A 16,766-nucleotide genomic window follows, 5' to 3' on the forward strand; every position below is an offset into this window, starting at 1 on the left:
AACATCCCTTCCCATTGAGTTCCTGAGGTATTTATTCACAGCTTCGACATTTAGAAATGACTGCAGCTCTTGATGCAACAATCTCCTGTAAGAGGAGTCCCTGAAATGTGAAAGGGAAGGTGTATGTGGGAAGGTCTGGAACAATGGTGCCAGAACCGGGGGGCGGGGAGGCAGGGCCCTCTCACTTTTAACTGTGATGGACCCCATCCCCTTCTCCTCTTCACCCGGAGGCACCACTCCCCAACCAGGCCAGCATGAAGCCCACCCGGGCAGCCCGAGCAGTTGTGGGAGCCGTGGCAGACCCTCCATCTGCCTGGGTGGCAGGGGGGATGAGAGCCAGTGTCCCTGACCCCCAATCTCCCTGTCTGGTCCAGGGCAGGTGGATAGTCCATGACTCCATGCTGGCTCCCCACAGCTGCAGAGAATCCACAGACATGTGCGCTGAACAGATAGCGAACTGGTGCTGGCTTAAGAACCGGCTTGCTAGGTTCCTCAGTTAATCAAGCAGGGCTGTCCGTTAGGCAGCCTGGCTGACTCGGTAGACTAACGAAATACTGAGCAGGCACAGCTGCAGGGCCTTACTCCTCACACTTCCCCAGGATGCACTGACCTTTTCAGCAGGAGCATTTTCAGATAAGACTTCCTAGCTCTTTGAGTTGTTTTAGAAAGTAATTTACAGAGAGCACATCTTTCTGTAAATTGCCTCTCACTCAGACACAGTCAACAAATGGTGTGCTCATCATTGAGAGGCATTACAGCCTAATATGAAGGACAATTTTTAAAACCTGGAGATTTGTGTTCAGTCATAATGATGTACCCCACAACAGGACCTAACTCTCAAGTAAACAAAGGAATGAATTTCCTTCTAAAAGGAAGAAAGGAAACACTATCAAAACTCTGTAGCACTAATGACTGATTAACTGCTAAACAGCTATATTTATATTTACATAGAAAAGAATAGTCAGCACAGTGAATGAAGAAACTTGGGTTATGTTTACACTACGGGATTATTCCAATTTTACGTAAACCGGTTTTTTAAAACAGATTGTATAAAGTTGAGTGCACGCGGCCACACTAAGCACATTAATTTGGCGGTGTGCGTCCAACGTACCAAGGATAGCATCGATTTCCAGAGCGTTGTATTGTGGGTAGCTACCATAGCTATCCCATAGTTCCCGCAGACGCAGTACTGCAGTGCTACACAGCAGCATTCATTTGCCTTTGCAAGGTAGCAGAGACAGTTACCAGCCTTATTGCATCATCTGCTGCTTTGGAAATTGGCGATGATGGTTACCAGTCATATTGTACCGTCTGCTGCTGTCATGGGTGCTCTTGGCTGGCCTCGCTGAGGTCGGCCGGGGATGCATGGCCAAAAATGAAAATGACTTCCCAGGTCATTCCATCTCAAGGTGTATGTGCACCCATCACTGGGTGTATGTGCACCCAACAGTGGAATATATATGGACAAGCACCTAAAGAAGAAATGATTAAATTGGAGGCTTGATGGGGCACTCTTTTCCTCCACTGGTACTAAACCAATGTCCCAGCAAGGTAATTATGGGACACTGAGCCTATATTACTTTTCACAAGAGTAGGAAGTGTTAAACTCAGTGTCCTGCCTAAATTCTAGCTCAGGAACACCAAATCCCCTTAACTTTGGTGAAGCTTGGAATAGATTCTGAACTTTACCACTTACATATGTCTCTTGTTTTTATATGCTATCTCTCTAAATTCCCCTTGCATTTCCACTTATTTCTTCCTCAGTGCTTGTGTGAATCTTTCTGTTATGTAGTGTTTCTGCATCCTGCATTGTTGCTATGCTTCACCTCAACAGTGGTTGCATTTCACTAAAGGATGATCCTGTTATAGAGACCATCCATATAATGTGCTTCGGGATCTTTTAAAATAAATGATTATTTTCATTAACCTGTAGATCACTTGTAAAATGCTCCCTGGTGACAACAAAATAACTTTCATCAGATCAATTCTTAGTCATCAACCCCGATAACATTTTTGTTCAAAATGCATTGTAATCATTACCTTCACCATACTCTTACCTTTAAATTCAGAATAGGAGGTTCATCTTCTGTTAAGGAAAAAAAAATACATGGTCTTTGAACCAATTCAAAACAAAAATCTTTACAAATCCATAAATATTCCCAAATGAGTGTGCAGATTAGATAATTTAACTCCTCTTCCATTATAATCCAGATATTTTATTATAGTATTGATATGGTGTGTTTATTTTAGCTAATACTGCAGAGAGAGAAATGTGGGAGAAATCAAGTTTTATTGCTGTCTTCCTCTAGCTTATTTTTCTATTCTTTTAGGACCTCATCCAAAGTACAAATGAAATACTCTGTAGTGAGGCGGAGTGGCCTCCCACTAAGCCAGAGCGGGCAGGACCACTCTCTGAGCTTGGGTGGGTAGAGCCAGGCTGTGCCTGCCCCTCCCACCAGAAGTCAAAAGGCAGGACAGGAAGTATAAAGGGCAGGTCCCGGAGCTTAATTGAGCTTTAGACTCTGGAGGAGACAGATGCATTTTGCCCCTTCTGAGCCTGGAGACCAAAGAGGAGCCCCACGACGCTGAGGACTGGCAGAGCTGCTGGAAAAGCCAGCTGACTGAAACACCAAGGAATTGCTGGGACTGCTGCAGACTACCTGCCCTGAGGAGATGGAGAACACCCACAGATCCAGGTACACCCTGAGGGGAGGAAGTGGCCCAGGGACAGCCAACTCCAGTCTGGCCGCATTGCTGCCTGAAATGCGGTCAGTGTGTTGCGGCTGGATTCCCCGCTGACCCAGTGGTGGAGCACGCTGCCACTGTTAAGGCCCTGGTCTGGGACCCAGTGGAGTTGGGTGGGCTTGGATGGCAGTCTCCCCACCATGGGCCAACATGCTTCCAATTGTCTGCGGTCTACCAGAGCCGAGACATCAGGCAATAGACCGTCCAATGCTCTGCTCCACCTCAGGGGTCAGAGAAACTCCCCTTCCGAGCTCCCTAATTGTTTGGTACTCCACCCTGCCTGAAAGCCAGGGCCCTTAGACTCTTCTTGCTGTTCTGCCATGCCTGAGGGCCAGAAGTCTCTATACTGTTTGCTGCTCTGCCCTACTTAAGGGCCCAAGCCCTAAACCTTTGCTGCTCTGCCCTGCCTAAGGGCCTGAGCTCTAGACTGTTTGTTGGTGCCAGAGCATACAGATGGCTTATAGTCTGCCTGGCCTGAAAGCCAGATCTCCTTAAGACTGAGGGCTTGTCTACACTGGCAAGTTTTGTCACCAAAACTGCATTTTGGTGACAAAACAGCAAGAGCGTACACACTACAAGGGGACTTTTGTTGCAAAAAACACCCAGTTTTGGTGACAAAACTTCCACCTCTAAGAGAGACTTTTGTCTTTTCCCCTCCCTTTATTGTCAGCAAAGAGCCAGTGTAGACACTGCTGATTGTTTTGTTAACAGAACTGGCTCCCGCCAGTATCCCACAATGCCTGCCCTGATTGCTCTGCTCAGTGTTTTTATCTCTGCTGCCCTGCAGGCACGCGCCCCTCACCTTTCAAAGCTTCAAGAATTATCTGTGTGCTGCTCCTTTTGCGGAACAAACAAAGGGCAAATCATTGGAATGCTCCTGTTCTGCCCTGCACTAGCATTCCTCAGCAAGGAGAGCTCACAGAGCTACTCATGATGCTGCTCTTGGCAGCTGAGGGGGCTGTGGGAGAACTGGGAGAGAATCCCAAGATGCGCAGCAATCAGCTCTTCCTTCCTACAACACTGCACGGTGGGATACATACCCACAGTGCATTGCTCACCCTGTAGATGATGATGTCCCCAGTGTGGACATGATCTGTCGACAGAGGGAGCAAGTGTGAACACCCTTTGGTGATTTTTGTTTTGTTGACTTCTGGGTGTCGACATAAGTTTTGTCAAGAAAACTTGATACTGTAGACAAGCCCTGAGTCCACTCCACACTGAAATTCTAATTCCCTGACTGTAGGCAACGCCCATTAATGCAGTAAGGTGGAGTGGCCTCCCACTGACCCAGAGGGGGAGGGCCCACCGCTAACCCATTACACTCCTATTGATTTCACTGGGCACTGGTTTTACTGCTACTTTGATCAGGGCCAAAACAATTCTGTGACAGTCTAAGATTCTGAGGCTAAATAAGATTGTGAGGGCCGTAGATACAAGAGTAATGGGTCCCTATAGGTACCTCAGACAGATAAGCTATGCTAAGGCCTGATCCACACTATAGTGTTAGGTGGATATAAGGCACCTAATGTCAGTATACATGCTACAGGCTTGCTCCCGCTGATGTAAGTGCCCTACTACACCACCATAATAACTCTACCTCCACGAGAGGCACAGGGCTGAAGTTGGTGTAGTTAGGGTGATGCAGTGCCCCTGTAGACACTGTGTTACTTATATCTATTGGCTGTCATTCTTGGCTGGAGCTGTGAAATTGACAAGAACACTGGCTCTCATCTCTCTAACAGGACTGCTGCCTGGTCTCAGCTCCAACCTGGGCTGCCACCCGGGCTCCCAGTTCCAATCCAGGCTGCCACCTGGACTCTCAGCTCTCCAACAGGAGCACGGCAGCTGACTGGACTCTAGGCGCAGATCTCCCCGCCAGGAGCCTGGCTGCCCCCCAGGCTCTCTGCTCCCTGCCAGGAACAGGGCAGCCGCACCAGACTTCTCAGCTCCCCACTGGGAGCGCGGCTGCACCTAGTGAGGAGTTTCGCACCGAAAGTCCAGTCAACTGCCATGCTCCCAGTGGGGAGTTGAGAGCCCAGGGGGACGGCTGGGCTTTCAGCAGGGAGTGGGGACCCAGGCTGCGGGGGCTGAACACATTGCTGAGAGCCCTGGCTCTCAGCCCCCTCTTAAGTCAGCGGAAGCACTCCTGGTGAGGACACACCCCACCAACAGAAGAAGGGCAATGTGGACACGAACCACTGCAGCAATTACTGCGGTGGCTGTAAGTCAACCTAACATAGTTTATAGGATAGACATGCCAGCTGACTAGAGGAGACTCAGCACCTCGTGACCACTAGGAGCCGCAGATTTGGAGAACTCAGAATATGAGACTGTGGGGGAAAAGTAGGAGTCCCTTATCAGAATCAGGAGACTTAACAGGCTGCTTCTTGAATTGACTGAAAAAAGACAAGCCATTGCTTGAGTGCACTCTCTTTTTCCATCACTCAGATACTCTAAACGTGCTGCCCTAATGATATCCAACTCTGACAGTCCAAGAAGAGTGGGACCAATCTGAAAACCTGAACTGAGATCCCCTGAAGGGCAGCACAATTTCTTTACATTGAAAGAAAAGCTAAATTTTTATTTTAAGCTCTAAGAGGTTATGATAATTGTATTATACATTTTGAAAGCAAAGAATACAATTACAAAAATAATGAAAATACGTTGGGAGAGATTCAATTCATTTTAACTGATCTTGTATATATGCTAAATCTTCCCTAGTATCCAGCATTTTAGTGTTCTGTAGTGTTTTGGTTCTAGGCTAAACGCATGAGTTACTCCCTCAAAAGCAGGATGGGAATAGATTAACCTAGTTCAAAACTGGGCAGTTTTAAATCACTGGAGAGGAATATAGAAACAACAGCTGTTAAATGAAAACTTGCAACTAGAAGTCTAGTCAATTTAAAAATATGACTTAAGAGTAGCGTCAGGTATTACACTAGCTTATGAATTTCTCTGCCAATTCTTGAAGTTTTTACAGTCACATTTATCTATTTTAAAAATTTCTACTCTCTTCAGGTTGACTACTCAGAGAAAATGGACTATAACAGAGTAAATGGTGAAAATGACTGTAGACAAAAGTACTGCCAAACACACACAGCAAACAACTTGGGGGAAAAAAAAAGATGTTTTCCTCTAATCTTTTCAAGGTATAATTTTAGAAATTTGTTTTAACAATAGCAGCTAAAATATTGAGACAGAAATATTTTTTTAACTAGATAATGTCTCTTTAAGTGCTATAAAAAGACACTCTTAAGCCCACTTATTAATAAATAAAATTAGTTCTCTAAAATACATTTGCCAAATAATTTAATTCACAAGTCTTTTGTATTTTAGACCTGACTTAGATTACGACTCATTTTGTAGTAACTTTAGTAGAAAATCACAAAGATCATTGAGTCCAACCCCCTGCCATCAGTAGCAGGACCAAATACTGATTTTTGCCCCAGATCCCTAAGAGGCCCCCTCAAGGATTGAACTCACAACCCTGGGTTTAGCAGACCAATGCTCAAATCACTGAGCTATCCCATCCCACTTTGCATATATTTACTTTGTATTTATCAACATTGAATTTGATCTGCCATTTTGTCACCCAATTTAGCGAGATCCCTTTGTAACTTCGCAGTCAGTTTTGGACTTAAATACTGTGAATAATTTTGTATTGTCCTCAAATTTTGCCACCTCCCTGTTCACCTCTTTTTCCAGATCATTTATGACTAGACAGAAGAGCACAAGTCCAAGTACAGATCCTTGGGGGACCCCACTACTTACCTCTCTCCATTGTGAAAACTGACCATTTATTTCTACCCTTTGTTTCCTTTTTACCAGTTACTGAGCCATGAGAAGAACTTCCCTCTTATCACATGACTGGTAAATTTTTTTCAGAGCCTTTGATGAAGGACATTGTCTCAAAGACTTTCTCAATGTCCAAGTATACTATATTGACTGGATCACCCTTGTCCATCTTTGCTGACTGACCAAAGAATTCTAATCGATTGGTGAGGCATGATTTCCCTTTATAAAAGAGCTACTGACTCTTCCCCAACACACTGTGTTTATCAATGTGTCTGATAATTTTGTTCTTTACTATAGTTTAAACAATTTGCCACGGGGCTGTGAGCACAGGCGTGTACTTGGCACGGTTTACCCGTCCCCAACACCTGCCCCTTTTGCAGCATGAAGGAGACTCTGGCGCACATTTATTTAGAGTGTGCCAGGTTGCAGCCCCTGTTCCGGCTCCTCTTAAATCTCTTCTTGCGTTTTTGGTTGCACTTTTCCCTTCACCTGTTTATCTATGCACTTCCCATCCGTGGCCCCACAAAGTTGTGGGATCTCCTTCTCAACCTCCTCTTGGCCCTGGCCAAACTAGCCATCTACAGAACCAGGGAGAGGAGGTTGGCCGACGGGATTTCCTGCGACTGTGGGGCCTATTTCTGCTCCTCCGTCCGTTCATGCATCTGGGCAGTTCCTCTGGGCAGCGTCCGCTGGCTCCCTTGACACCTTCGAGGAGCACTGGGCGCTGTCCGGGGTTCTCTGCTCGGTATCCCCATCAGGTTCCATTTGTTTAGCCCTATGACCTCACTCCCGATCCTGTTTTCTTCATTGGTTGTCCCAAGCAATTATTTGGTATCACAGACCCGTGGATCCTCCCCTTAGGCTGGGGGGAGGTCCTTTAGCAGCGGGTGGGCTTCGCCTGCCCACTTCCTGGATACCAACAGGATGGAAGTTAGGCCTGTAATTGCTAGGATCACCTTTGGGGACTTTTTTAAAATAGGCATTACATTAGTCATCCTCCAGTCATCTGGTATTGAGGCTGATTTAAGCGATAGGTTGCATACCACAGTTAGTAGTTACCCTGGGAGGTTAAAAAGTAGAAAAAATCACTTTAAAAGTATGTTTGTTTACCTTCCACTTGTATATTTGACTGGTCTACTAAAATCGGAAATGCAGCTTCATGGGATGAAATTTCATTCTCATCAAGATCAACACTAGAAGATACTGGAAGCTTTACCTGGATGAAAATATCAAAAAGAAGTAACCGTATTATATGAATTCAGAGAACATCCTAAAAACTGTCCATACATATTTGCATGCACACAAGTGCATGCAACACATTTATAGCATTAATGCTCACACCATTCCTTAGAATGATCGTTGCAAGGAAATGTCTTAAGATAATACTTAAGTTCTTATTTTCTATTTTTTTCCCCTTCAGATTTACATCCATGACAATCTTAACAGTAGATAAGGAATTATGGTATTTTCTTAGCTTACAACAAGGTAATGGTCCCTCTCTTTTGCCCAGTTAATAAGTCTGTAAAAGCACCTTACCTTTCACTGGTTACATACAGTATCTAAACACACTGTTTATTCATAAAACATATATACAATATGTCTCAATCTGTTCAATAAAATTACTGTGTGCATATTTAGGAAATCAAAAATATAATATACCTTAAGATTGTATTGTCTGAGCTGTTTTACCTGTCAACTACATACCAGCACCCCATACACTTCTCTCTTCTTTTCTCTTTTCTTTTCCTCTGCCCTTTCACTGACTATCCTCTCTCTTCTTCACCTAAGGGTACTTTTTGCTTCCTTTCACAGACATAGCATTTTTCTGCTTCTCATCTACTCTGTGACTTTTCTTTCTGTCTGTTAAAATTTTGATATCATTTTGGCACAAAGCTCCAAACTGCACTTTATGTGTGCTCTAGAAGTGTTAAACTGCTCTCTCTTTCTCTCACAGGCGGACAATCCAAATCCACAACATGGAAAAATCTACTGGAATCAAAGATACAGGGTCTTTCTGATAACTGCTGTATGATTCAAAATCCCTCAGTCTCTAGGCATGCTGTCATGGATCCACAGGATCTGATGAATGCCTAGTTTGTAACCCACCCTTTTAGTGTGCCAGGCCCTGAGAACCCACATGGTTCTGCATGGGCAGGCCCCTAACCTCCAAGACTGGGCCTTTAGGTACCAGCAAATCCTGTCTTTCTCAGACTCCCATGGGAGGCTTGTACTATACCCCTTCACTCCCAGTGAGTATTTCCAGAGACAGCAGGCAGCCTACGGAATCTGAAAGTCCTTAGGTTAACAAAGACAGGCAAAGGTAAGCCACAGTCCATCCCAGCCAAGTTGTGACGAACTCCATCTCTGTCCCTGTCTCTCCCTCTTTTCTCATCCCAGGTGAGAGCAACCGACCCTTTATCCCTTGGCTGGTCACTCCAACTTCCCAGTCATTTGTTCTCCAGGAAGGGCCACACTGAGTTCACAACCCCCGCCTGACAGTGCTTCCTCCTGTTGAATGTAGATCATTCACTTTCTGGACCCTCTGTTGATCTGGGTTGATTTCAACCAGTTCCTTAACAACCCAGTCATTTCACCCCAACAAGGAAGTGACACATACACCTCATATCTCCTGTGCTGTTCCAGGAACAGTGTTAACCCTTTTGCCCCTCACTGGGTAAGAATGCAAAATACAGAGGGCAACTGAGGCACATATAGGACTCAAACATATTACAAAAAATTTCCACTTCCTCACATAGGCATCTATCTGCTCATCACTGTGATACTGGAGCAATATCTAAGCTTTCAATATTCGTAAAAGTGATATTTCTTGTACTTCTAGGTTAAAAAGTAATCTTTATAACATACAGTAAATCAGTAATGGTTAGACACTTGAGTCTTCAACCTGACTGGCTGAAACAATAACCCCAAAGAGATTTTGATTCTGAGAACTATGCATCCCACACATAAACTATTGGATCTTGCTACAATTACTCATCACCTCAAGATTAGATTATTCTAATGTACTGTCCATGGGGCTACACTTTAAGGTATTTGGAAACAAGTTGATGTGGCACATAGTAGTCTGTACATTAAGTGGTGCAACAGGCACGGAGAACATTATACTAACAGTCTGAGATCTGTACTGGCTTCCAATTAGTTTCCAGGTAGAATCTGAAGTGTTTTGTCACCTGTAAAATGCTCAATGGTTTGGGCCCAGACTACCAGAGGGACCACCTGTATCTCCAGGTAATACTGAAGCACATTGTGATCATCTGCAAAGACACTCAAGTTAACAGCTCCATATCTATGATGGACTTTGACTCTAACTCGCCTCCCACCTAGTCTCACAAAGGCCAGATTTTTGGCCTTCAGGGCCTGTTGCAGACACTCCTCTATTTCCCCAGGCTTTTTCAGGGAGGAGTGGGTTGAAGCATGTGGTTGGGAACGGTTGAGTGCAAATTATTATTTAGTGGTGGTGGTTGCATTAAGACTCAACTTATTAAATGAGCTTAGTGTGGTATTAAAATATGCTATATCATTAAGTGACTTTGGGTGACGGAGGTTTTGGTTTTATTTATCCTTTTGTTTGTATATGTGCATAGAGCTTGGAAGGATGCTCTTAATATATCTTGGTAAATAATAAGCAAATAGGTACTATGCTCACTCATAGTGTTGGACAAGTTTAAAGAAACAGGATATGCTATTTCTAATCGTTATATAGGTTTTTGATGTGCAATTTTGCCAGTATGCTGTTGTATAGATTTTAACTATCTTTGTGCATCAATAAAAAGCTGGTAGGTCAACTTTCACGCCAGCCAGCCATCATAGTGTCCTTTCCAGGAAATATATTTCAAATAAATGTAAAAATATTGAAAACTAAAACTACTTTGAAACTGCAATTTTTATTTTAAACTTGATTTTGCCCTATATTTTTTCTTAAAAACATGAAATATAGAAACAGCTCCATCTTATGACCATGTTATCTATTTGTAACTGAAGTAAGGCCAGTGAATGCATCCCTTGGTTCAAGAGTTAAGACTTTCTTGACTTAAGAAATATACATAAAATGATGTCAACGTTTACATAAAGCAAAGGTGATGGAACTGATTCCTATTTCTGTTATACCAATGTCATTCAGGATTAATTCCACTTACGTCAGTGGGGACGGACTAGTGTAAAACAGGTCTGAAAGCAGAATCAGGAAATGGGGTCTAATGTGTAAATCAAACAAGTTTTCCAAGTTAAGCTGAAGATTGTTTTTACATTTGTTGGTGAATGAAAGACTCCTCCTATAGCAGGTATCTAACTTTTCCAGCTGAACATATATATTTTCAGTTCCTAACGTATCTGAGCACAAAAGAGCCACTTGGTTGCTAGAGATAACATCGTCATAATATTCAATGCATACATTGTTTTAAATTTACTAGAAATTCAGGCAATTCTAATACATTAGGAACAAAATGTATTGTTTAGCTTATATTTTGATTAATAAAAGTAACAGTTTTGTTGTTACGGGTCACTACGCTCCCTGAAATGCCTTTATATGCAAGGTAACAAGTTATTTCCTATTATGTCTTGAGAAAATACTGCAAGAAACACAGAATAATTTTTTTCCAAGATGGAATGACTCCAAATCTAATCAGGCAAGGAAAAAGTTAACAGCCTGAGGTGGAGGAAATGGGAGAGGGGCCCTTCCTCACACCAAAGAAACTGCCAGGGCTTCCAGTTATGAAGGGTGGAGTCTCCAGCTGGGGCTCATTAGAACAGGAAGAAATAAATTGAAGGCATTAGTAAATGAACTTATTCCTTTCTAGGAGGAAAAAGAGGTTGATGAGGCTCCTGGATTGGACCAAAACTCTCCTGGAAAATCTTCTGTACAGAAAATCTTGATCCCAGGAGAAAGTTGTACTTTGCTGTGGGGAAAACAGTGAGTGAGAAACTGTTTTGTCCTTTTATTTTGAATCTGGCTATGGGAAGTCTTGACAGATGCCTTTACCCTTGATTAGGGCTGAGAATTCTCAGCTGTGGGTATATGGTGTCCTTAAAAGAGTAGGATGCTTTTTTTTTCTGCTGGTTAATAAAGGCTCTATGAAGCTATTTGATTTAATGTAACTTGGGAACAATCACAGGTCCTTAGTGGGTATTTTTAATATTTGGGGATCTGAATGGCTAAAACTATGCTACCACCCTTACTGTCCCTCCAGCTATAGGCAGGCCCATAAAAATAAGCACACTCTATGGGGTAGGAGGAGGCAACTAAGGTTGACAAAACACAGAAGCTGAAATTGGCTTGGCAAGGAGACTGACTGGGAGATGGGGAGAGACTCAAAGCCAGATGGCTGGAGAGGGAGGGAGCATTGAATTTGGCATTGAATGAGGAGCTGAGGGGACTGGGGACTGGCTCTATAAGCCAGTAGTGAAACTCTGGGGACAAATTTTCAATAAGAGCTTCTAATCTTTCCAATGCAAACAACTGAGGGTACAAATGACACAGTTTAAATTACTATCTGATTTGTGCCCACAAACATTTGCAGCTGTACATCACGTTAACAGATACCTATAATCTGTCATTTGTGTCTGCAAAATTGCAGGTGTAAAATAAGGTTGGACTGCAGCCTTTGAGGAAAATTTTGCTTCCAAAATGTGGACTGACAGTTGCATGCTTTCCTCAGCTAATTATGCATCGTCACTAAATCTAAAATAAGGTGCCAAAATACCACATTTGTTTCCTGGCAACTTCTAAATCATTCTGATAAGAACCCCCAAACCATCAGAAAAGTGGGTGACTGTGAATGTTTGAATGAAACTAACTTGGGGAACTCCAATCAGAGGTAAGCGAAGCATGAGGCAAGAATGAAAAACGCAAACTGGAAACAATGTGTACGAATAGCAGAAAAAGGTGTAATAACCCTTTTTCAGACATTCAGATTCTTACATTTTGTATTAAAATGTGCAAAAGAAACTAAGTGACCAACCTTTTTATTTTTATAGGGAACAGCATAAACAGCATCATTGCTGAAGCTTTCCTCTCTTTTCTCTGTACCCTGATAGTTGTGCTCTGGCTCTTTTTCTGTCTCTGAAAGATATGTGTCCATGTTCTCATCTTCACAAAGATTGCCTGACCCTTCCAGTGACTGCACAGGAGATCTTTCACTGTCATCATGCTTCCAATTGGGCCTGCAAATGGAGAACACTTTAAAATACAAAGTTGTTCTTTTCCAAAGAACAAAGGCTAGTAAAGCTGAAAGGGTCACACTGAACATATATATCAGATGCAACAGCAGCTGCCCAAAAAAAGACAATTACATTTCTTTAGCGGCAAACACAATGGTCCAGAATTTCAGCTGTACACACTCTTGTTTATACCAGTGAAACTGGAAATTTCCATCCCACGCTTCTGGTAGCTAGACACGTGAAACCATGTATTTTTATGGGAATGCCAGACTGGGGACAGAGAAAGAGAGGTCTACCATTTCTACATATGGAGTAGTCTGTGGAGAATATAGTATGGGTCAAGGGAATTACCTTATGTGCAACTCAGACGATTCTCTAAAAATAACTGTGCAAATGGGAGTGAGTTGGCAAACATTCATATGCAGATTTTTACTGGTACACCTTGCTGCACTATTCAGTCTTTCCCCTCTGGAGTCTGTGGTTATAATATTGCCATACATGAAACGGAAAATGGGGGAAAGGGAATGGGTGGGCACTATGGACTCAGTCTAGGACATTGAAGGGAAAAGATAAGTTTAAATGAGTAACTTCAGTGCTAGGGATTATTATGAGTACCACCATATCACTTTCAGATTTTATTTCCCATGTGAAGTGCTAAAACAGGAAGCATACATTACCCCAGTTTGAGCTCAGTGACTGTGGCATAGGGCTCAATAAAACATTCTTGTTCCAAACAGCTGGTATCACTTTCAGAAAGTGATCGTTGACGAGGCTGGGGAATAGCAACGGTACGCCCAGTTAAAGTTGTCACTAGAATAGCTGCTGCTAGGGCAGATCTAGAAGAAAGGAAAATAAAACAGTGAAATAACAGACTGTGATGTATTCTCTATGGCTCAAAACTTGTATCTGTACCTTTTGTGAAGCACCTTCACTAATTAGGCAATAGCACAAAGATTAAGATTTAACAATCATATAATAAAAAAAATCTTAAAATACTAAGGCAACTGATTTAAACCACCAGCCCACAAAAATAGTTAAGGCATAAACTCAGCTATAACTAGACATTGCAGAATTCTGTGTAAAATGTGTTCCATATCCCACTTTCTTACATCACATGCACAGAAATCTCAGTTACTTTCATAGAGTTACACATAAGAAACGAAGGGCAGAATCTGCCTCAAGCATTCCACAGTACCCAGTATTGTCCCCAGGTGATGTGTTGTAAGGAGTACCCGAGGTCCTGCCATGTGGTTGGTGGGCCTATATTCCCTGTTCTGCTTCTGCTGTTGACTTTGAGGCTGCCAACGAGTGCTGTAGGATTGTGAACTGGGATAAGGGAGAGGGAGTGTATTTGGGGGGGATGGAGCTGAAGGATGAGGAAAGTGGAGAGAAAAAACAATGGAATCAGAGTATAAAAGGTGAAATAAAATCACAAGAAAAGAGAGAACTTGAAGGCCAAAGAGAAGGTAGAATGAACTGGAGTTGACTGAGGACATATTAGACACAGGAAGGAAACAGATGGGGACTGCCACAGAAAGAAGACTGAAAAAGAACTAGCTGGAGTGAGGGAAAATGTACAGAAAGGAGAGAAAGTGGACTACAGTAGGGGACTAAAAATGGAAAGGAACAGAAAAATAACTTCTTATAACATGCATATGGTACCATGGGTATACATTGCTAACTCAAAGGATATTTTATTCATTTTCTTAATTTCATACCTATTTTAGGAGCACCTGTTGAAGGGGTGATTTTTTTAATTACATAATTCTTTAATAAACTGTAAAGTTTTTTTTCCTGTAGTGTGGGGATATTAATGCATTCTTCACTTGAGGAGACCAATACTTCTAAAGCTAGTCCTGAGAGCACCTAAATATATTGAAGTAGGAAAGCTCTCTTTTTTTCTTAAATTGTTTTCCTTCAAAACAGCTTTTTGGTGTTAATTCAGTCATGCGACTTTTTTTTCTTTTAGATTTTAATTTGGTTTCTAAATTCTGATTTAATTGAGGTTGCATTTTTTTGCAGTTACTTTAACAATAATTTTTTTAAAATAATCTTATTCCACCCCTTATGACAAATTTCTCTCCCCAAATAAAAACCTACTATTTGATCATATACCTCTCATTTCAATTAGTGCTTGCAGCTTAAAGAAAGCTTCTAAGTATGTCAAATTATGAAAGCAGTTATAAACACTCTATGAACTTGTCTCATGACTTTTCTTTTTTTTTTAAATCTGTCATTTTAAAATATTGTACTATTGCACTGAAAACTCCAGTAACAAAATAATCATACCTGTTTACTAGATAGAAACTACTTTAATTTATTTCAGTGAAGAAGCAAAGACATATAGTAATAAGTGTTTCATAATCTGGGCACTCTTGGTAATAATTAATAAACCATAAAAGTGGTTTTACCTGGGTTAGCCAGGTAATAAAAAGATTTTATAATTAAACTTAATTTTTCAGTCAATTACTCATCCAAACACAGCACAAATGTAAGCAACTTATTTGAAATTTATGGAGTTGTGACTGCTTATGCTTGGCATGAACTTGGCCTAAAACAAAACAAAAAAATCAGGCTATTTAATCAATCTGCCTCTGCAAAAGGCAAGGTTCAAGATTTATTTAACATTAAATGGTCTGATCCTGCAAACATACATATGAGTAGCCCCTATGAACTCAACTCAACTTTTGTCATGTACACGTGTTCACAGGGTCACGCTGCCTACTTGTCTACATGCGATGAACTGCAGGACTGGGGCTTTCTTTTGTACTGGTGGTCTTATTTAGAGCCTGATAATGCAGTCACTCTGTAAGCAAACTAATGGGAATTTTGCCTGTGTGGAGGCAGCAGCACCACATTCTTAAACTTAAAGCTGCTGGGCCAGGGACCTTTGTCTACATTTAGAATGCTTGATATGCTGCTGGCCTTCATCAAATATTGAATATCCAGATGCTCAGTTTTCATGAAACAGATTTTTTTGTATTGCTAGACTATCTACAAGAAAATGGAAACTCAACAACCGCCACTTAATATTGCTGTACTCTAACACACATTAAGTAACTTTTGTCAAAACATAAAAAAAACATCTTTTGGAATTGTCAAGAAATTACAGTGCTTCTCACACCTGTATTTAATCCTTGATTATAAGAAATAAGAGGAATTCTGTTTGCCAGAACCTAGGAATGAGCGACTGGGACACTTGATGATTACCTGTTCTGTCCATTCATTCCTTCTGGGGCACCTGGCACAGACCTCTGTCGGAAGACAGGATACTGGGACAGATGAACTTTCAGTCTGAACCAGTAGGACCATTCTTATCACAAGCTCCACTTGGACAAAAATAGTCCAAAGTAGACCTTCTGCATGTAACAATTCCTAGTAATTTCAATAGGAGTTACATGTACATAAAGGCTACAGAGTATGGCCTTGGCATTATTCTGGTATTAAGAATGCTTGGGGGAAGGGGAGAATAATATAGATTTTAGTAGTTCCAACAAATTGTCCTATACAGAAAATATATTCCGCTTGAGAAAAAGGTTACGTAAAAGAGGTACAGTATAGATATACAATTATTCTAATCATGCAATTCTACTACACTGATTATTGTAATTCCACTGTAACTAATGATACTTAAGAGAGGAAAAAAGTAACTATAAAACCTACCTGGGCCTTTCTGGAGAAGGGTTTGGACTACGAGGGGGAGGGGTGCGGGGAACTGCAGGTTTAGGAGCTATGGTAGCAGCAGGGACCAGGCCATGAGCTATATGTTTCTAGACAATTTAAAATAAAGTTAGTTGGCAATGATCTGAAGGATAACACAAAATTGAACATATACACTCACTATACAAAAAACACAAAAGGGTAGACTGCTTACATGCAAATTAATGTCCATAGATGATTTCAAGAGATTCTAGATACGATTTTTAAATTATATTAGTAATTGTTACCACTAGGCAACAGTTTGTGATTCATTCAAATCCCACAAGTGTATTTCTCCCATTACTCCCAAGTCACAAAAGTAAGGTTCTAAACGGTACACTTGCTACCACCAC

General features: G+C 41.8%; 1 protein-coding gene across 1 annotated transcript in view; it reads right to left on the reverse strand.

The window, feature by feature from the left end:
• Window positions 1–16,766, reverse strand: part of CEP89 (centrosomal protein 89) — a 133,081-nt gene that overhangs the window by 114,112 nt on the left and 2,203 nt on the right. The window contains exons 2-6 of the mRNA XM_075073627.1: window positions 16,378–16,484; window positions 13,392–13,550; window positions 12,516–12,717; window positions 7,651–7,756; window positions 2,058–2,086 (exon numbers count right to left, since the gene is read on the reverse strand). Coding sequence (XP_074929728.1) covers window positions 2,058–2,086; window positions 7,651–7,756; window positions 12,516–12,717; window positions 13,392–13,550; window positions 16,378–16,484 — 603 coding nt within the window. The remainder of the gene's footprint in view (window positions 1–2,057; window positions 2,087–7,650; window positions 7,757–12,515; window positions 12,718–13,391; window positions 13,551–16,377; window positions 16,485–16,766) is intronic.

The sequence above is a fragment of the Chelonoidis abingdonii genome, chromosome 19 (genome assembly GCF_003597395.2).
Source record: "Chelonoidis abingdonii isolate Lonesome George chromosome 19, CheloAbing_2.0, whole genome shotgun sequence".
NCBI classification, from domain to species: Eukaryota; Metazoa; Chordata; order Testudines; family Testudinidae; genus Chelonoidis; species Chelonoidis abingdonii.